The 22922-nt window shown below is 40.9% G+C and overlaps 1 protein-coding gene across 1 annotated transcript; it reads right to left on the reverse strand.

Annotated features, from left to right (window-relative positions):
- Window positions 1-20: 20 nt before the first annotated feature.
- LOC136762939 (disintegrin and metalloproteinase domain-containing protein 17) lies at window positions 21-22596 on the reverse strand. The gene is made up of 19 exons (XM_066716596.1): window positions 22195-22596; window positions 19760-19892; window positions 18830-18963; window positions 17054-17142; window positions 16585-16765; window positions 14779-14915; window positions 13894-13983; window positions 13348-13452; window positions 11791-11935; window positions 10944-11032; window positions 10534-10686; window positions 9741-9940; window positions 9078-9181; window positions 8104-8235; window positions 7400-7530; window positions 6921-6999; window positions 6114-6202; window positions 5831-5887; window positions 21-4321 (listed from the first exon to the last, which is right to left on the reverse strand). The coding sequence occupies exons 1-19, from the start codon at window positions 22373-22375 to the stop codon at window positions 3965-3967; spliced, it is 2586 nt and encodes an 861-aa protein (XP_066572693.1). The 5' UTR covers window positions 22376-22596; the 3' UTR covers window positions 21-3964.
- Window positions 22597-22922: the final 326 nt, after the last annotated feature.

Consider the following 22922-nt stretch of genomic DNA (forward strand, 5'->3'; position numbering starts at 1 on the left):
GAAACCAGAGACTGCCAAGGTTAGAGTCAAGTTTTTCGTGAGGTTTTATTGAAAGAGTTGACCTTTACCAACAACTAATGACACAGAGCAACCGACTTAGCTCAGAGTACAAAACAAAACTTGTTCAATTCAAATTTATGCTTAGGAAATACATTGTGCAAAGATCATTTTGGGGGATTTCTGGAGGTTTCATTTTCCCAACTAAACAAAAATATCTTTTGCAGTGTTAAATATATATAAATGAAGAAACCGGACTAGTATAGCTGTATGTACAGTATATATATATATATCTATATAAAAAAGAAATGTTTAATCACATACTGGGGCATATTGTTGTTAATACAAATCATCCACAATTGCAGACAGAAAATGATACGTAATAAAATGCATGATGAATCCAGGGAAGCAGTATTTATAAGTTCAGATAGAGAAATCGTGAGCTGCAGCCGCCCACACAACACCTATCTCCCGAGCCTGAAGTAGAGGGTTGTAGATATTGCCTGTTGACTTTAGATTGTCTTTATATGCAGCATGGCACTTCACACCGTTGTGCGTCCTGGGATTGGACAAGTGATCCAATGCAATCCTTGTTTTTTGAGAGACAGACCCCTGGTCACTCAAACCCAGTGGGGGAAGAACAATGGTCATTAACCCTAAAGCTGGAGAGCCCAACTACGTAAATTGTGCTATAGGTCCCTCTAAATCATCAGTTTAGGAAACACATGATCAATCTCTGGCCCTTGGGAGTGGAAATGTATTTAGCAGTCTGTTCCAGATTACTCCCATTTACCCACAACTGCTTGATTAATCACAATGACAGGTTTTCAGTTTCAGTTTTTTTTTTTTATGATCTGATGATTTAAACTCTATACATAGAGTACACAATCTACCGAGTTTGGACTCTCCTGGAGATCCCGGATGTAAAATACACCACCCCCCACCCCACAATATGAAAAAATAAAATGCATCGAATAAAGGATTATGCATGGAGATTCCAATGTAAGACAAAAAGCTGTTCATAAATAGCAGGCTTTGTGGTACATAACATGGCACTAACATTGAACAAAGTCACAGTAGATGAAAGCAGTAGAAAACAAACATGAATTTAATGCATTCCTCACAGTCCTCAGACGCACAGGGACTTTATAAACCCAGTGCTATACAACAGAACTACTGTACTGCAACAATCTATATCCCCCCCCCATTTGTAACAAAATACTATACACTGACCTGCAACATTGACTTAAGTTTAAGTTGTGGTTATCAGACTGCAGATTTTTATTTTATCATTTGGGCTCAAGGAAAAAATAAAAAATAAAAACAATAAATGTAGCCTGTGAGCTGGACCTGAACACCAGAATAAGCAGGGAAATGGGTGCAAATGTTCACCACCTCTGTGCTGTGCCACGGGGAATCAGCTGGGCTATGCAGGCGTTTGAGAGGCATATTGATCTCTTCAATAGCGTACATGTGAGCCACAGAGCTCTGGCAAGACACACTCGTGTGGGCGTACATGAAGGCGAAATCAGTTTTGGCTCCGCTTTTACAAAAAAGGCACTAATGATCTTTAAGCAGGCAATGGCTACATGCACAAGAGCTAGAGCTAAACCAGTCAATGTTTCTTTTCACAGCAATAACATCGAATCTGCGCAAATTGGCAAATCAATCAATTGTGAAAGGCCGAACTTTTCCGCCTTGGTTCCCACGGTGCATTTCTTGGCACGGTTTGGCCGTGATTGCTAGGGAACGTGACCGCACTGTGGGGGGGCTGCTGGGAACAGGTATACATAATGAAGTTACAGACTGCTTTAGCTGTAGGCCCTTTGGTCATGTTTCTCGCTGAAAACAACACAATCATCATCATCGTACGACACTGTCAAAAGTAAACTGCGCATCTCCAAAAGTGCATAATTGGCATGCAGAGTCGTGGACTACAGTGAAATGGGCTACTTGAGGCAAAACAATGAGGTCCTAATATCAGCATCTGCAATTCATTAGAAAATACATGTATGTAAACATATATATATACATATATATATATATAATATTTTACAAGAAGTATAATTGTCACTCCATCTAGCTGTCAAAGCAGCAATATTTCAGTGCTGCATAGGTATTCCGTTTTATTCCTAGTAGTAACACTTCTAACTCGGGTGCCTCAAACTCACATCCTGGAGGCCTACAAAAGTCTTCTGGTTCTTGCTCCAACTCAGTTGCCAGTTACTGAATTGGTCCGATTAGCCGATTAACTAGAATTTAATACTTCTCCACAGGCTGCAAATGACACTACAGGTAGCGAAACTTGAATCAAAACAAACTTTTAGCACAAAAGACACTGCAGCCCCTCAGGAACGGAGTCTGACACCCCGGTACCAAAACCAAAAGCAGTAGCTCCAACATGTTTAAATTTTACCGTTAAGTGCAGAGTTTAGCAGGTCCAGTTGCTGATAAACCAGATGAAAGCTCCTCCTAGTTTAACTCATCGGGTGTAAGGGAGGGAAGGACTCGGATATCAGGTATGGTGGTTCCCAATTGTGCATATCAAAGACAAATGGCTGAGGATCATCGCTGCTGGGTGATTCTTGTGCCCATGTGATGCAACTCAGAAAATACAACTTGTCCATTTCTGTTGGTTGAGCTTTCCACCATCACAGGTCATGCTCTGTGACTGATAATGCCACAGGACCAAGTCGTCTGTATTGTTTCGAGCGTTTAAAATAATCACCGCAGCAAGATGAAGTGTCCATAGATGGAGCCATGTTCACACTAGCCTAAATTAGAAGATCTCAAATGCTACAGAAACCTGAGAGACCAGGCTCTCCACATAGAAAATACCTGTCACAATTACAGAAGCCAAACCAGGAACAGGTTCTGCTCTCTCCCCAAGCATCCAGAGGTATTCTTGAGCTTTCATTCATCCGTTTAAGTTTGTCTTGATTGGCAGCTGCCCTTTTCAAAGAAGGAATGTTCATAGTAAAGCTGTAGGATTCCCAGAATTAATTTGTGTCGGGTGGACTCTCTCCGTATGTGCCTCTGAAAGTCTTTATCCCAGATTAGGTTCATTTTCTTCCAAACACTTTGCAGCAGTGTCACTTTACTTCTGGTTGACACACAGCAATTTAAATTCTCACCCTGTTTTCTCACACCGAAGTTCAAACTGCTCGTTCCAGATTTGTTCCACAGTCCCAAAAGCTAATTACAGAAATAAAGACAATAAGCCAAGTGGTAGATGTTCTCAGAAGGCATAAAAAAAAGTCACTTGAATATTTCGACTACAGTGCAGTGCTATACATGAAGAAGCAAGGCTAGCCTGCGCAGCCACTAACCCAAAGCAAACAATAACCACATGTGCCGAGGACCAGCCAGAAGAAAGAAATCTTTCCAGATTGAGATGAATCGTCTTGAATCAACGAGACGTTGTTGGGGGTGAAGCACACAATCCCTGGGCAGAACAGCACTCAAGACTGATCGTTGTGGAGACTGAGGAGTTTCACAGGAGGTTCTGCCACTGCCAAGTCAATGTAAAGCCCTAGCCTCCAGACATTGAATTCTTTGCTTTTCTGGATCATCACATTGTAAATCTGTCTCCAATGCCCGTTTCCCCCTCTCTCTCCTTTTATTTAAAACTCTTGTTCTTTTTAAATAGAACTACCTCCTTAAAGTGTCACAATATTCTTCAATATTAGAGTCGCGTTTTCAACTCCCAAGTCTTCAACCTGTTCCAGGCCTGTATTATTTATTTATTTATTTATTACTTTGTTTTATATTAACAAGCCACATTGTAATAAAACTCTCTAACTTCTCTTTTCCCACTATCCTGTCAAATACAACTCTGAAATAATATCAAATTTGCAAATCCCACCCTTCCCAGCTCCGCCCCGCCCCGCCCCACCCAACCGCCCCTCCCTCCCTCTCTGCCTTACTCCCTGCTCTCCTGAGTAGTTGGGGGGCTGGATTTAGGCAGCTAGCACTCCGTCTCCTTGCTGTCGATGCGCGCCTGTCTCTGCAGGCGGAAGGCCAGAGCTTTGTCGCTGCGAGTGGTCGACTGTTCGGTCAGGTCCTCGAAGGATTTAGCGGGCGTTCCACTGTTGGCAAAGTCCTCCCCAAGTGCCTCATCCAGGTGGGAGTCGCTGCTGGGGTCTTCTTCGATAGTGGCCATGCGGGGTGCCTCCAACTTGGGGCCTGTGCTGGAGCCGGTGGGGGGTGTCGCCATGCTGGGGGCGGGCGGATGCGAGGGCTGGAAGCGATTGGTCAGCAGAGGGGGTGGGGGCTTAACGATGCGCACTGAGGCCGACTCCAAGCTGCTTAGCATCTCCGCATTCTGTCACCCAGGGAAAAGAGAGCACACATCGTTAAAAACACACAGCGGCAAGGCTACACGAAAAACTCCAGTCGGGTGCACTCTTTGAAGAGATGATCAGAATCCCCCCGGTTTTCACACGGAGTGCAAAACGCCAATCCGATGCACAACTTGAAGAAATGATCAGAATCCCCCTGGTTTTCACACGAAGTGCACAGTATGCGAGCGCAGAGCGTTTTAAACAGGCAGGCTGCTGTGGCAGTGTAGTGCTGCACACAACGATGAGTCAACTGTTCGTGTGGGTGTTTTCTCTGCGGGGGCATAGAATTATGCAGACTTGTGATTGATGAACAGCAACAAGAGTTCTTGTTGTTTAAATAGCACTGGTGAAAAAAAAATTAGGCAAACTGATTCACCTGGAGAGAGAGGAGGACAAAAAAAATAATAAGAAAAAAAAAAAAACTGGTCAGGTGAAGAATTGATCTGGTTGTTGCTCTGCAGGTGAATCGGTTTCCCCTCATTTCTTCCCACTCTGACCATAAATACACAGACTGTTTCAAGTGTCAATTACCTCAGTCAGTGTCTTTCTGTAGCGCTCCCAGAAAAGCCCATCCAAGCAGCGGATATGATTTTAAACAGCACTGCGGCACAAAAATCGTAACCTATCTTGCTTCTGAGGATTGAGGATTGTTTATGTGAAGTGTGAATTTGATTTAGGGTTCATGGTTGTGTGCATTAGATGGGTGTCAGCTTTCATCTATGAATCCCAAAGTCTGATCCTGCTGTAGGTCTACTCCACATTCGCTTGAGGTCTTACTCCTGGTTATTCATTCTGGGACACTTTCCAATCCACATTTTCCAATACTCATCCGTAAAATTAAGAAATCCCACACATGACTGCGGACGGGTTTGGTTTACCAATTACCGGAGAGACATCTAGCATCTGTTACACCAAGAAGGAGTGACTGCCCTATTCGCTCCTGTAACCTTTCCTGCCCTAACATCTAATTAGGGCCCTTTTCTACTGTATGGTTGGTCTGATGTACGGTTTCAGAATACCCTGTCTTCAGAGAGTATAGTGGACCCTGAAGCACTTCTCTTTGCTCTCAGTGGTAAAGTGTTTGCAGTATGTGCCATCTTTCTATTTTTTTAAAACACTAAAGATCCTAAAATAATACTAAATGACATATTTCATGGTCTACTCTAGAGCAATCAACAGTTTAAGCTTTCGACAACTGCAAGCCATTATATAACTCTTTACTGTTAAGCATCGGAAAATAATTTCTGACTCACTGTGGTTTCAACAGGAGTATCTCTCGTGTGTGTGTGTGTGTGTGTATATATATATCCACTATATATATATATATATATATATCCACTATATATATATATATATATATATATATATATATATATATATATATATATATCAAGTGGCTCAGGCAATTATATAACTACAGTTATATAGCTACAAGCACAAGCAGAAACTGACAGCTTTCTAAACAAATGTTCAAGAGTGAGACTACTTACGCTGGGGTGAAAGAGAGACTTGTTGTTTTCTTCATATTGCTGGTCAAGTCTTTTGTCCTGAAGAGGTAAACGAAAGCTGTCATTAACCATCTGAGCCAGGAGTCAAAATACACTTCTTAGAGCTTAACTTGAACAAATGAAGGTGCATGGGATTCTGAACAGTCATGTTTTCAGTGCCATTTCTAAACTCACTCGGTGCATCTGGACATGAAAACTAGGCAAGACAATACTAGAAAGCAAAGCACAGCAGGGCACGTTTCCCAGCAGCTGAGGCTATACTCACCACACAGTGGACCAGGATGCTGAGGGGGATCCAGAAGAGCAGAGAGAAGACCACAACCGAGCCCACAATGTTATCTGCCAGGAACTTCCCTGTGGAGAAGACGAGGACAGGATTGTGTCTGCTCTAGACTGCCAGGAGCGACTCTCCAACTCTCAGTGCAGACCTGGACACACAGCGAACTGCTGAAAGGCCATCCTGGACCCGATTGCTCCTAATCCAACAACCGTACAAACATGAGATCTGTAGGACTCTGAAGAGAAAAACTGGCAGAGTCTTCAGGCTTCACTTTGATATGCCTTATTTACCAGGCTCACCAATTCCTACAGTATCCGAGAAAAGCCCATTGAGATGCATTTGAAAAAATGTGTCATAGGATGTGTAACATGAGCTTTGGTTTTGTTTTTCATTTTTATTTTGAGAATTTGAAGAACTATAGAATCTGTGAATGCAAGGAACTCAATTAAAACACACCTGCCTTTAAACACAGGTTTTATTCTGTGGGCGTATTGTGAACAGATATGTTTTCTTAAATTAAATTACTCCAAACACAACCCTAGAAATGCAGATTGTCTCATATCTGTTCATTCAATATAGCTACTGAAAACTCCACTGTTTATTGGTTAGTTTTATATATATATATATATATATATAAAAAGAAACTGCAGAACAGGCAATTACAGATTCCCTTTCATGGTCCCAGTCTGGAGAATTCCTCTTTAAAAAGCTCCCCACTGCGATCATTCGAAGTTGCCCAGAGGAGGACCCGTTCCTTGTGGCTTTCATACAGCAGGGCTTTCTTTAACTTACCAAACGTATTGATGTCCAGTTTGTCAATAAAATCCCAGAGTCTCTCGATGACGTCTTGAACCTGTTTCATACACTTTCCCTGAAAGAGGCAAACCAGAGGCAATGTTTAGGAAATGAGAGGCGTCTCTTTGAACAATTTGCCAGGTCAGTGGGGAATGGCCTTTACTCAGATTCAGACACCCGTGTAGGTGAAAAAGCCAAACTGCAGAGAAAGTGACTCAAATCTATAAAATATTATTAACATACTGTATTTATATACAATGAAGGATCACAAAATGCTTTATAGGTAGATGAGAACTCACTTCCTCCATCACTGGTATCCCATTTGAAGACTTCCCAGACATGACCTCACTACAGTGGGCTAGATTAGTTATCTACAGGTCTTTGCTGTGTAATACAAGCTTATATAGTCCGACTGTGAGCAAAGCCTGCCCATCGGCTCCTTGTTCACCACGAGCTGGAATCGAGGCCCCACTTACGTTCTCCACACAGAAGCCCACAGTGCAGGGTTTGCCTTTGCGCAGGAACAGGAAGCTTCCTTTATCGTCCTTGTAGGGCTGGCACACTCCTGAAGGGTCCCTACAACACACTTTGCAGGAGTTATCGGTCTCTGTTAGGGCAAGACAGAAACAAAAGACAGCAAGAGTCAAGGGTGGCTCTGGTGTAGCAGTTTGACCTGCAGTAGCAAAATCCCTCACCCCCCTCCCAGCAGGAAAGTTTCTGTGAACCCAATCTGGAGGTCGTGTATCTGAGTCAAATTGAGTTAGGAAGAAAAAAAAAATACATATACATATATTACACATACCTGGTTATTCTACAGGCAGATAATGGTTTTAAAATAAAGACACTCAGCACAGCAGCAGACTCTGGCACTCGTGTGGGCCGTCTTTAAGAACTGTGAATTTCACAAAGCTGTATATTTTCTGATGTTTTTTTAAACGCCTCTCTCTTAACAGTCCTCAAGAGCTTCAGCAGACTGACATGCTGATGTCTTGACAGAGGTTTAAGTTCAATTTAAATAATATTAAAAAACAGAATAAACCCTGTGCTGTGAGTGGCAGTAGGGCCAAACAAAGAAATAAAGATTGGCGGCACATCGAAACAGTAAAATGCAATGTGAGGAAGGCTCAAACGCACGCTTTGCCGCCGCAGGGCTGTCACACTCCTGGGTCCGTAAGCTTACCGTTGCAGGCGCAGGGGCGGAGGTTGACGACCTCGCAGAACGGCACGCACTCTCCGCTGCGGCAGCGGCCCATGTCCACACAGGTGTCTCCATCAGGGGCGTTGGTCGGGGGGGGGCAATCGCTGCTGTTGCCTGTTTATCACACACCATAAACCCCAATAAGGTGAGGACAATCACCAAACGTGCTTATGTACTCAGTACTCATGTTTTCCAGTTCCTGTTTTGGGCCCCCCTCAAAACCCATCTCTTCATACTGCACTTTTTTCATACAGTACTATGATTTCACTTTGTTTTCCTACAATTTACAGTGGATATACCATGGTATACTACAGTAAATGTTTACCAGGTTAGGCCTGCTGCAGGGCCATTTCAAATAATACAAATAAAATAAAGTTATGATAATGGAAAAATACATTCCAACAGAAAATCAACCATAAATATTGCTTGAAGATTAAATGTTTTACAGTTTAATTTCCTTGCATGTCTCCTGGATTAATTGTTTGTTTCAGGACACAATAATGATTCTTGTTTTTTGCTTCATTGAAATTGTTATCCAATTGTTGCCTCTGTCATGTAACTGCACTTAGAGTAACTATGGTGCTTAAAGTAGTGTTTAATATGTTTTTAAAACCTTGGCAAGTATTCTTGGATAAACGCCACACCCACATTAAGAAATAATATTATTAGATGACATATTTTTAGACACCAGGGTTCTAGCAGGACTTTAAGAGTACTTTTACTCTGTACTGCCCAAACACCTCGTATGAGATCTGAATATCCCAAACTTAATGAGCACACATTACACTGAAAGCGTTTCAATTCTAATTAACTTTAGAGTGTATATGAAGTACATTAAGCTATATTTATTATCCAACCACCAAATATGAAGAAATAATTTTATTATACTGTACGGTCATTCAGCACACATGCCGATATCTGATATCCATCTGTACCTGCTGACCGCAGAGCCTCACCTGTGCATGTTGATTGCCCCTTGCAAGTGGCACCGATGGCTTCTTGGCAGACCTTCCCAGAACTTTCGAACTTGCACCGTTTGCAACAGGGACTGTTTCTGTCACTGAATACACCACAGAAGCAGTGTGATTAGTATCAATTACATTAAACTCATTAAGAAAAAAAAGACACCTTAACATTTAGTATTCCGGTTATCATTATTTTGAAGACCTGTCTAGACCACTCCACACATGTTATATTGTTTCTGGCTTTTGACTAGAGTATAATCGTCAGAATCTGTAATTGGGTACCTAGGCAAAGGATGGCAGTTTGTCTCCTGAGCTGCCAGAGTGCTGCAAAAAAACAACTAAATCTACCATTCAGATTGGCGTTTTCCAGGAGGGACACTGACACACAAGCTATATTGCTATTTAATGGACAGCTGCGACAGTCTGTGTGGTAGAATCAGCCAAATTAATGTCATTCTCTACACCCTGCAAGCAAAAACACCAACTGAAGAGTCTGACTTGTTCTGTGCACCAGACATCAGTAAGCCAGGGTTTCTCATTAAATTTGTCTTTCCTTTCCTGTACTTGCATCAGCTGTGCTAAGGATCTGCAGCTGTGCGTTCCAGCTGGAGCCAGAGCGAGGGGGCGAGTGCAGTCAGTATGTGTGTCAAGTACCTGCACTGGGCATGGGGTTTGAACTTGCAGTCGGAGGTGCAGCAGAGGTCGTCGTGCAGATGCAGCAGCCCAGGGTCGCATTCCTCGCCCTCCTCCACTCGAGAGTTGCCACACACCTTGCTGTTCCTCGGCTTAAAGCATTCGTCCAATCTTGTAGTCAGCGTCCTCATGATGGAGGTTTTACTGCAACTGGAAAACCTCTGGGGTGGGGGAGAAAGACAGCCAAACTTCTCGTTAAAAGATCTGATCTCTCCCCCCCAACTCCCTCTCTCATGTCTTCATATCAAGCAGAAAAATATAGTTTCTGACCATTAAGATGGGAAAATAACACTCCCCAACAAAGGAATGGAGTCTGTAAAGCTGCCTTAAAAAGATTAGTTGTGATTGTCAGTCAAACTTAGGACATGAATGGTGTTAATTCTGGGATTAGTACTACACAAATTAATTATTCCACCATGCGGCTGGCGACACCGAGCTGATTGACGCTTACAACTGAAGAAAAGCTGGAAGGAGTTCTATCCATTGGTGGGCGATGCAGGAAGAAATGAGTGAAACCAATTAACATGGTGAAAATGGAGAGGTATTTGCCAGAGTATTTTCAGGGTTCATCTTGCTTTCTAGGCCAGATGATTCAGTTTCCTTCATTTCTTTCCCACATCAGCCTTGAAATCAACATAAACTCTTGTAGCTGTTCAACCCATCTTGTGGTTTTAGGGCTTATCTGGGAAGCTTTGAGAAAACCAATATGGATGCATTGAAGAGCTCCACATACAAAACAAATGAAGAAAAGTACCTTGTTGTTATCATGATCTCCACTGACAGCTATGGGGAACATGACGAACTTCCCCCCGTTGTCATCGTTAGGTGCGCAGTTGGGCACGTTGTCTGGGTCATGTTCAGCTCCAAAGTTGTGGCCCAACTCATGAGTGGTTACCAGATCTGCTTCCTGTCAAATCAGGACATACACAAATGTCCTTCTGCAATGTTCAGCTCCATTTACCTCCTTTCAAAGCTGAAATCTACAGTTCTTATTTGATCTCATGTGTTCAGAATACTAGATATTTTTAAGACAGAAAAGTTAATCAATTCAGTGTAATGACAAATTATGTTAGGCAATCCTAACCAAGTTGGACAACATAAAAAATTCTGGGCGAATTTTTTGCATTTCTCTACACGTTCACGTACTGGAGTCTTAAATCTTACCTTGGTTAAAATGGTTTTCCCATAGTTCTTGGTGCTGGTTAAACCAGTGTTCAGGTAAATGGGTTTAGCTGAAGGTGTAGGAAGATACTCTGAAAAAATAATTATAATGATAAGAAACATATATAATAAAAGTCTATTCATTTTATGAAAACGTTGCTTCTGACCACTCACTCAATTTGATTTTCTGCTGATAACATCCCAGTCAACTTCTGAAGTGAAAACTTTTTGTCCAAATAGGAGGAAAAGTCCCCCTTCCCCTCACAATAGCATGATTAAATGTTTTTGGAGTGGTTGCTAAAAAATATTTGCTGGGAATTTTTACCCTAATGAGTATGAAATTATTGGGTCAAGGCTTAGAAAGGTTTAGAATGCTATGGCCTGTGCATTTTTTCCAACTAGATATATTAAGTTTTTCTGGATCACATGTATTTGTAAATTTAAAAAACAAAAAAAGTGATGCACTCAGGATCGTGATTTATTTTCGACTACCACCGGGAATGTGGAGTTTCGACAGATTTGACTTACACAGCCTTTTGTATGAAGAATGATTGAAATGCCAAACCTGTAGAGTGGGTCATTGTTATTCAAATGAAGGTACCCTCAGAAAGAACTTTAAAAATTAAATATGTTGAGGAATATTGAGTGCATCATTTTTTATTGCTTTAATTAACACTGATTTTATAAGGATGTGCCCAATGTGTATTTTTATTTTCCATGTTTGACTGGGTTTGCATGCAATGGAGTACTGCAGCAGTAGTAAATGTTTTGTGGTTTCTTAAGGGAACACGCATTGTCTTTAGGTGCTGAGGTTTGGTTCATAAGCACCAAAGTGAGAACGGAGTCTTACTTCTAGGACAGAGGCCCCCGAGAGCATTTTTCCTAGAAGAGCCGACATACGCCAGTCCCAGCGTTCCCTGGTCGAAGTCTTGGTAGGTGAACAGGTGTGCCAGGCAGGCAGTTGAGGCATTGGGTGCTATATCTGAACTAAATTGCTGAAAATAGGTAAAGGCAGGGACAGTTTGTCAAACATTTTGTCACTTTAGGTCAATAAATAGCACACAGCCGGCTGTACTACATTCGAGACCACTCCAAGTTCAGAAATCAATGTTAAGTGGTCTCTTCATTTTTTTCCAGAGCTGTATATACATATCACACCCTATCTCTTCTCAGAGGACACACTTAAATCTCTGTGTGATATTAAAAGGAGCAGTTTGGACCATAAACATGTTCATTATTTTAATTTCCTTTACTGCATTTTTTTTCCATCCTTGTTACTTTCACTTCTACTAGTAATACTGCCTGCAGAGGAGGTTATTCCAGGAGAGTACTGAGCTATGTCTCAGAAATCACTCTTGTAGGAAGAAGTAGTCAAGAAAAGAAAACTATCTTAAGAGAAACAAGAACAAATAATGAAAATGGACATACTCCACAGAATACAAACCTCTCCAAAAATAAATGAGAGGGAAATGCATACCCATATGAATGCAGAATTTAAACTGCACTTTCTCAAGAGACTGCAATATTGATTTACACCTCTAGCTGGGCATTACTGTGTTAATGTGATAATACTTCTTAGGTATTCATGAAAGCAGTTTTCAACTACAGCTGAAAATATGCAATGGTATTACAAACCAACCACAACTAACTGACTAACATACATGCATCCCACTTTACAACAATAAGGAAAGCACTAAATTAAGACTTTAAATAATAGATGGCTATACTGTAACCGCATGAACAGTAGCAGTATAGCTACCTATTAACAAAATAGCTATAATGCTGTTTTTCTTCTTGTTTTAAACCCTCCTGTTGCATATGACACTGAACAACACTTTACTGTAGATGCCAAAAATATATCCTTGCCAAGCTATGACACAAAACAGGGTGAATTGTGTTTCTACGTTTTTTTTTTTACGCAAACATCACCTGTATATAACCACGACTGCCACGCTGATATAAAAGTAAAGTGTGTGCACCAATCAGACACAAGAGGGAGATGCTGCACACGTTGAGAGAGACAATGGTCCTTGCATAACAATATTACATATGCATTATATCACTGTAGTTCACAGATGTTTTTTTTCCCCATGAAAATTGTATGGATAAAAAAAAAGTAATTCCACAATAAATGCATTTCTGCTGATGACAGAACCAGGTATTCTGTGAAAAGCAGCACAAAATGTACACTTAAAAGTGCAGTTACAATTAAAAAAGCACACAAAAAGCTTCTGAATAAATCAAAACTGCAATCTAACTGCCAATTGCAGGTTTACTGTGCAAGAGGACTTGAAAACAGTCTTCCTTATAGGCAATAGAAACCCACAGGCCAAGTATATAGTTTACATTCTGCCAACTGAGAGGTGGGTCAAAGGCCTGGTGTTACTCAGTTGGGAACAATCCTCACCTCCAGCAGCTTCTTCACATCCCAGACATCCCTCCCCGGTGTGGGGCTGCCCTTCATATTGTAATGTTGGCTTTTAGTAGGAGTTGGCTCTTTGTTGATGTGTATCTGAAAGGAAAAAAAGTATGTATGTGTGCATGGGGGGGTATCAGAACATATTATTAAAAGAAAGATCAGGGGCCTAAAGCCGAGTGAACATCTAGCATCCGAGAAACCCAGCATATTAAATCTCCTTGTACGATTATTCAAAGAGGGAACTGGAACCAATCAAATTACCAGTGATCAAGACAAACTGCCTTGACGGATACTAGAAAAAACTAATTTCAGAAAATTGAATTACTACTGCTGGAAGGAAATCACTACAAGTAACAGTGCCTTCTATTTATTCATGATACAGCTTCACACAGACCAAGAGCTAGTACTTTGTAAGCTATAACATAGGTAAACTTAGAAGGGGGAAGAAAAAGTAAATCAATAAAAATAGTCAGAGTACATTTTCTGCCTTTGGCAAAATGTCGCCTTCCATGGTACCATGAGGCAAGTCCTCACCTGCAAGATCTGTACCCCGATCCCATCAAGGCCAGGCTCATCCCAGCTTGTGTTCCTGTACATGTCGTCCACTCGATCAATCAGCTCAATCTGAAAATACACATTCAGAAAGGAAAGAGCATCTAAAAACAGCTGGTTCTGTAGATAGCGGGTGGTCTTGTAGGCCATTCTGTATAATGAGCCTAACAGTGTCCATTGCCAGACAACCTTGTTTGAGTTACTCTTGGCAACTTTAACCCCAGCATTGCAATGCCCCAAATCAGGGTCACCCAAGATTAATCCTGAACACCCATTTAAAACAGTGAGGCAAGTATGCAAGCATTCACATAAAAAGTAAGATCATATTTTCTGCAAGACAGAATTCAGATTTTTTTTTTCTAAATGAGTTCCCACATTCTGCATTATAATAAGAAAATCTATAAATACATATTCACACTTTGCAGTCATTCATTACAATTCTTCTACAGTACTGGCAAGGTTCAAATTGGAGGGATTAATTGTTTCTTAGCAAGAGTGTATTTTAACTAGATGCGTCATTGTGCTGATTAACCAGCTTTGAATTGTAATGCTGATGAATCTGCATTGTTACACATGCATGTAACCTTGAAAGGGATCTATGCAATCCAAATCATTTGTGGAAACGAACAAAAGCTTTCTTTGAACAGGACTAGGTGATGCAGGTTGGGGGTCATGCTTCTCCGTGTTTAATACGAATCCCGAACAATCCCGGTCTGGAAGCACGCCTAGTTTAGAAGACTCCCAAACTCTGAATATGCATATACAGCTCTGGAAAAAATGAAGAGACCATTTAACATTGATTTCTGAACTTGGAGTGGTCTCTTAATTTTTTCCAGAGCTGTGTGTATTTATTTTGCAGGGTCTTACAAGGTAGTTGATAGTGGTGCTCTCTTCTTTACGTCCCATGTGTTCATAGAAGCGGTAATCAGCTACCACCAGCAGCGGACAGGTGTTTTTCTGGGAGTTCTGGGCACTTTTCTGCCTTTTTTCTCGATGGAGGGGCTCTGTGTGAATATAGGAGAAGGGGGGAACGTCAAAAGAAGGGGGGAAAAGGCACTGTCAGATGCCTGGACCAACCTGCTTCTGTACTGAGGAATTCATATTGTACTTCCTGGCTCTTATTGGACTAAGTAATATGTTTTTTGAAAGCTTTGTTTTTGAAAATCATGGGTTGACCTGGGTTAGGGTGTCCATTCAGAAGTCCCTACCCGATAGCGCAACATCTTTTTTTAATGAAATTAATTCTACAGCCGCTCAAATGACAATACTAACAGTCCTCCCATGACAAACTGTAACCTCCACTTAAGTTAAAATGTTTTCTACACTCTGCCTCCTACTTCACTGTACACATATAATTAACAATTTAATCTAACTGATTAGACAGTGGCAAAGGACAGTAAAGATAGAACAAAAGACAAAATAGAGCCAGTATGTTTTAAAACAGTAGTTAACATTTAGCCTTTTTGTTCTTAAAAAAAATAAATGAAAAATGTCTGCATTCCACTGAGGGTTGCTACCTCTAGACTGTTGGGGCACATATTCCTTAATAGCGTTCAATTGCTACAAATGAAAACAGTAATTAGTGTGGGAGTAAATATCTCTGTGTAGTGCCTGTGTGGGAGTCACAGCACCCTCACAAAAAAACACCTGTGGCTCCGAAACACGCCATTAGTACTGGCAGCTTGAGGGGTTTTGCGTCAATATTCAATATACATTCCAGTCAGGGATTCTGTTCAAAAATTAAATTCATCCAATTTGTTGAAATCTATCCTTGTTCATTCCGGCCTGTTTTTAAAAACATAGCTCTAGATCGGTTGGTCTCTGTCGATGGTGGGAGGTGGAAGGCCAACACTTCATACATCTTTCCATTTTGAAATACTCTCCTGCTGTAGTACTAAAAGCTGCTTCCAAATAAAAACTTGTAAATCTCTTCAAATCTAATGGTCAGTGGCCACCGGTCTCAAAGCATCCTAATTTCCCCTCGTAAGAATTCCTGGAGTCTAAGGGTTATACTACACTGAACTCAATAAACTAGTTAAGACTAGAACCGGCTAGGCTGTCGATTTGACAAGTTTCACGTTTATTTGTTTTAATTAATCTCCACTAGGTGTGAAAGCTGGCACATTGACAAGTAACACAGAAAACAATATTATTCACCTATACGGTATAGTGTGTATTTGTTTATTTTTATGCATCAGTCGAGATATTGCCACTGATGTATTGAACTAATTAGATCAGACTGCAGCCTTTACGTGAGTTAAACTGTAGATACGGTGAAGAGTTTTAGTCCAGGATATACGGGTCTGGCAGGTGGATGACATAGACGTTCATGTGTTTTATCATACATTTTAGTATTTGACGCTTGAATGAATTGCTTTAATTCTTGTGATTTAATTATTTTCAAGAAATGCGCGCACTAAATTAACTAGCAATACCAATAACCGATTGCAGCAAGCTGAAGCCAATAACAAGGCCAGGATTTATTCAAAAAGGAAGTACAAGACCCGGTCCAAATACTGAGCAGAAGCCTTTACCAATTGAGAGAACTGAAATCAGGCCCCTTCATAATGACACAGGTTTACCCTTACAGTGATGGTATATTGGCTTTTATTCGCACTTAAACTCAATTTGCCATTGTCTACACAGGTTTCAGACTCCACCAAGCTGTCTCACCTTTTACTATTTCTTCTTCTGTCTTGGCTCTCCTGGCCTCCTCGGGCAGCAGGTCCTGCTCGACTGCGTTGATGTATCCACAGACGCTTGGAGAATTAATGCGGCTGATGTCTTTAATGTCCTCCGACCTGTAGGCCAAGAGCCGGTCGTCGCGCTGTGACTGCGTGAACCTCCACAAAGGCTGAAAAAACGTCAGGAAAAGACAAATCGGTTGTTAGGGGTATGAGAAGTAAGCACACAAACGACTGTATCCCGGAGCATCTTTTGAGACAAATGTCAAGTTGTCTCCTTATACTTTATGATGTCAACCCCACTTACTGCCCATTTGAATGCCTGTCCCACAGTTGGGAGGGATTACGACAGACAACTTCCTAATCAAATCATGTGAACAGCAGAAAACACCTCGCACATGGAAAGTTGTAGTAAGAGCAACTGGTGAGGATGCCAAGATCAGAGAGAAAGCCTGTACCTCAATGTTGTATTCTCCATCATGGGTCTGAATGTGGGCCAGGAAGTCCCCATCATCAATATGGGCTCGCACCCGAGAGTTTTCCTCCCCTGTGAAAAACAAAGTAAGGAGTTTAATGGCCTCCAATTGAAGACGGCCACTTGGATGTGCGGTTATCAAAGCCTTTTCTGAAACGAAAGGATCAGTCTTCTTTAAAAATGATTCCCTTCCTTCATGTTCATTCAAAGACTTGTATGGCATAATGTGAAATACTTATATTATATTTTTTGCACAAACATTTGTATGCTAATCATACAAAATAAAATAAAAATCCCCAAAGAGCCGTGTCTCACAGAAAGTACATTTTCTCTTTTAATTATCACACGTCAAAACGATAAGCAAGACTTTCAGAATGAATCCTGATGAGACAGCTCATTACAATCTGCAGAAACTGATACAAGACTGAAGTTAATGGGTCTTGGATTATCTCAATGTGCTCTTATCTCAAACAAGAAAAGCAAGCCGTTTTATCAAGATATACTATGAATAAACATCACAAATTACAGGATTATGATATAAGCAAGGGACCGGATACTGACATACTGTCTCCCTCCCTGCGAGAACATGGGTTTAAGCATATATAAAATACTTTGGGATTTCTTACATGACAGTGTGTTCCAACTATCTCCTTAAAGGGTACCAGTAGTGATCGCACATGTATAGCCAAGTCAATAGATCAGGTGTTCTTGATACATATTCCACCAATAACAGCCTACTATTTACTAAGCATGCATAGTTTAAGCTGTTCAAAGTCCTTAAAGCTTTCTACCTTAAAGAGTTCTAAAATGGCGCTGGTGCTGTGACACCATGTCGTTGATACATGTATATATGCCGTATATGGAAACTAGTGTAAACAAAGTACTGGCAAGTACTGCGATTGTGGTAAAATAAACAAAACTAGTGTAATATGGATGAAGAAACACATTCAAATTCAACAGCTGGATACTTGTATGAGCCTTTAAGGGCAGACTATTCAAATTTAGGAAATAATGAGAGTGACACCAATGATTCAGTTGATTTTTATGTCGAAGTTCTACCAGCACAGACGTTAAACCAGGAGGGTCGAACAAGGAAGTCGCCGGACATTTGGTGTACTTGTGGGAAATGTGTACCACAAAAAATTTACCAAGAATGCATTTACTGCAAAGAGCATGAACTTATGGGAAACTAACCATAATATCACTCATAGTAACCTGAACAGCATTTTTAACCCTCGAATTGGGCAGATCCACACCCAAAATCGGGGCATCAATTACAAAGTATTAATTCACTGGGAATTTTTTTTCTTACTGGGACATGCGTTTTTTTTAGGTGCATAGCTATAACTTGTACGGTTTTGTTTACAACATGTACTTCCTGGCTTTAGAAATTCAATGCACAACTGCAGAACATGGGCAATGGCCAATGCAAAGGACGTTACTATGTTCTGTCATCAGCCTAGAGATTTTTTTACCCAATCACAGACTGTGACATTACGGATATCTCGGACAGCTATCCCGGCATGCATTTCCTTCGCTGAAGATTCCACTTGAGGGATGTCAACAAAAATACAATATACTGACATTTGACCTGGGTAAAATGGCTAGCACATTGTTGTTTTGGCTACAGTTACCCTTTAATGAGTTATCTCACTGTATCACAGCAACATGGGATGTCACTAAGAAACAGAAAGGATCATGGGAATTCGTGGCTCTCTCTCACCCTTGCCTAGTTCAGCATGTTCAGACAATTGCTCACCTACTACATGTCCAGTATAGAAGTTTTTCTTTTGAACTTCGTAAACATCTTCTACCCCATTCTTATCGAGGACCACAGCTTTGAAGTTTTCAGCAAAGAGGTCAGTATTTGTAGTCAGGTACAGGTTGAAATTTCTGGAAATTAAGAATGATGCAAAAATTTCAATGAATAAATAAAAAATAAAAAATGTATAAGGCAATAAGGAAAGTTTATAGCGATCCAAGAAGTCAAACATTCAGCATAATATAACAATTTCTTTCCTTTGGTTCAAGCTCTGGCAAAGATTATCACTGTCCATACACTAATGTACAACAAGGTCTATAAAAAGATAGAGGTAAAATTCTCCCTTAAGAAACAATGTATTTTATTGACAATTGCTTACTAGATATACATCGGCTGGAATTCATACCACTGAAATTTGCTGTGTAGAAGATATTTTAGGTAAATAATGTGCTGACATTCACTGAAGAAAGCCCTTCAAATTAATTAATTTAACTCAAGAGTGTATTTTCAATTGTTTGTTTTTTGTTGACAATGCATAAATTACATACAGACCCAGATTTAATAGTAACCGACTGATAAAGCCTTAAAGAAATCTAAAATGCTGAGTTCTTATTTTGGATTATTTTTCTTCTGCTCAAGTGTTTTCAGCCATTGGGTTTCTTCCCCTTCCCTAGACTATTTAATTCTGAAATGTTCCTCGAGGCGACATGAAAGGCAGTACTTTGAAGTGTATCAGTTTGGCTCCAGAACACAACTGTCACTGTGAGTATGGAGCACTGGACCGTATCATTTGGCCCTAGTCTGTGCAAAAGCAGCGACAGAAACCGAGCAACACTGAGAACCAGACAAAGTGATAGGAAATTCAGAAGATATGCAATGGGAAGCCATGGAAGACAAATGTCTCTTAAGTCCATAGTGTCACGTTACCTCCTAAGGGCCGAGAAGCTCAGAAGCCGCTCCACTTGGGATTCAGAGCTCACCTCCCTCTTCCTCACAGAGTGGTGCCGGAGACTTGAGAGAGACAAGACATCATAGTCTTCCAGCACTGCGTTGAGGGATTCTGGGACAGCAAGAGACGGACAGGAGGAAAAATATATGTCAGAATCACAATTTTTACTAAATACAACATGTTAAACACAGCATACATGACAATTAAAAATAGATTTCATTAGCAAAATTGAGAATTCACACTTGTAGTTTTCTTAATATACATCAGCCCACATTTTGGGACCACCTGTCATTAATTAACACATCCCAACTGCAGTAAGCATAATGCCAGCACAAGAGAGAAATACTACACACACGCTTCTTCTGGAAATAGTACTGCTCTTTGGCATGGAAGTAGCTCAGACCAGCTTCAGCCGAGTTTGGGACAGAAAGCTGGTCACTGCTGTGAAATACACGGCCGGGCCACAGTCACTTTTGGATCACCAAAGTGAGGCAATAGGAACTCGTTTTATGTGTCATCTGAAGCGTGGTGCACAAGGAGGTTAAGGAACTGTGAGCCATACTCATATTAAGACGTTTTACTGTTGCACTACATTAATACTTGTTTTTCCTAATGAGGTAGTGGAGCAGAGTCAGATAAGTGCTGATTTAAGACTGAAGGGACAGGGACTCGAACCAGGAAGCTCCTTCTGCTAATACACCAAGCAGCCTATCCTTTATTAAGCCGTGGTGACCTGCCACAACCTTTGTGCACAGATACTGAATAATAATAATTTTAGAAGATACAGGCCCTTCATACACATTTTTAATCAGGAAAGCTAGCCTTCTGAGGTGGAGCATCATTTATTTCGCTTTCACTAAGAGAGAGAAGTAGAGGATTTTGCATCTTTTGTCAGCTTCTACAGTAATTTATAGTTTTAAAAGATCACTCGGATGGTTTTCTGCTTTGAAGTGTTTCTGCTTCCGCACTTTCAGATCTATTTATATGAGAATCTATGGCATTCAAAAGTGGAACCTCTCGCAAGCAATGCAAAAAAGAATCAATCAAGCACTGAGAAGAAGAGCACTTGAAATCAGCAGAGACTTATTTTATACAACTTTTCGGGGAGATTATTGTTATTGATCAGCATCAACATTACTATCACAGGTAGTGAACTTTCTTCATGTGGGATGTTTGTTGCTGGAAGGACTATAGGCTTACAGCTGATGTTAAAAGTAATTTGTCTACAAAGTAAGAATATAAGTATGATATGCACTATACAGATAGACGCATTTACTTATTTATTTATGAATGTATCTACATTCCCCAGTGTGTGACAAAAATAGAATATGCCTCCATTGGAGTAAATAACAGACCATGTTTTTTCTGTTGTTGTTATTTTAAAATCTCCAGTCACTGTTTGTTTCATACAGCCCTGAGCATGTTTTTGACTGACCAACCACACTGCTCTGAAATGCACTCTTGCACAGCAACAGCGAGCGTACTGCACAATTGACATACACTAAATTACACGTCAACTCCAGCTACAGTCTGCCTCATTTGAACAGAGAAAGTAGGCTGACACTGCCAGGTTTGACACGTTAACAACTTATTATTTCTGCTTCCGAGAATTCTAGACTGTGCCTTTTCCCTTCAAGGCAAGATGACGTGAACAAAAGGTCCTGAGTAATAAAATAAAAAAACACCATGACCAAGAAATACACTTTATATGGAAAAATAAAAACTGCAGATACTACATCAGTCAAAAGGACCAAATGTTTGAAGACATATCAATTCTATGAGGGTGCAAAATAGCAGTGGATTAATTAAGACTGACAAGTGTGGGCTCAATTCCTTTTTAATTCATATATTCAAACTTTGAAACTCTATGGGGCATTTAATGTGTCATAATCCCATGTTTTTGTGTAAACAATAAGCTCATACTAATCTTTTACACTGAATCCCTGTACACAATCAACTCTAATCCAAAAAGTGGTTGACCTGTTGTTTTACAGTTGTGAGCAACTCAAACTGACATGTTTCATCCTGACCCCTTCAAGCATGTTAACATTTTTTGGTATGAGGCCCAAAATCGGTCAGGGGAATACTATATCCAAGGGCTGGCTCATTCAGACTGAATACAAAAATCATTATGTTTCCAAATGAACCAATGGCAAGAGATTTTAATGTAACCAACTATGCAAAGGTGCTGTTTAGTCAAGGTACACATCCCCAAACGAGAAGGCATGGGGACAACTTAATTATGAAAACAAGCTGGAGGAATTTATAAAGAGATAGTCACTTTTCCAAGATGATTATAGTGTGTGAATACTTCCCTTCATTAGGTCTGCTAATCAAAACCAAAACCAAAGGACGGGCCCAACAGTTATCCAATCTGATGGTGTAGCCAGAAGTGTAACCATCACCTACTCACCCAACTCCAGGTCATTTTCCAGTTTTCCCACTAAAGGCTTCCTGCCACCATCCACCCAACTGAGAGAAACTAAAAGCACCAAGGAAGTTAAAAACACCCTGGTCTGGGCTAGGACAGACATGACCCGAAACTGCCCCCCTGTGCCATTAGCTCCTGCTTTCCTTCTGCTTGATGTCAACATAGCGACTGAGTTGATGAAGTCCCTTCCGCATCCGAAAGGCCTGACAGAAGCGCTACGAAACTTAAACCGGATGGCTGTCGAAATTGGACTGAATAAACCCTAATCACAATAATTGGCTGTGAAGTGCCATAACTGCGATAATATTGAATAGTGTTCAAACTAAAAAACAAACTGTTACTCCGCTCCCAGACGCAGACGCCCACACCCGGAAGTACTATTGCACACAACACAAGGGAATGAGTCAATATCCGGTGCAGCAGCACAGTGGGGCGACTCCGGCGTGGCTGCGCAGATTTCCGCAGATCTGCGCGGCTCCACCAATGGGAGCGGTGGGACTCTGCAGATCTTGCGCAGGACTGCGGAAATCTGCGCTACAGTAACTCGGCATCACAGCCAGAGCTGGCCGGACATCGAGGACGCGAGTGTGGCGTGTGTCATGGTGTTAATAATAGGACTGGGAAGGAATAGCACAGATGGGGATTTGTGACGTGATTTTAATATAAACCGAACTGAGGTCTGGCCAGTTAGCTCTCGTCAGATTGTTCCA

Source organism: Amia ocellicauda, chromosome 1 (genome assembly GCF_036373705.1).
Source record: "Amia ocellicauda isolate fAmiCal2 chromosome 1, fAmiCal2.hap1, whole genome shotgun sequence".
Lineage (NCBI taxonomy): Eukaryota > Metazoa > Chordata > Actinopteri > Amiiformes > Amiidae > Amia > Amia ocellicauda.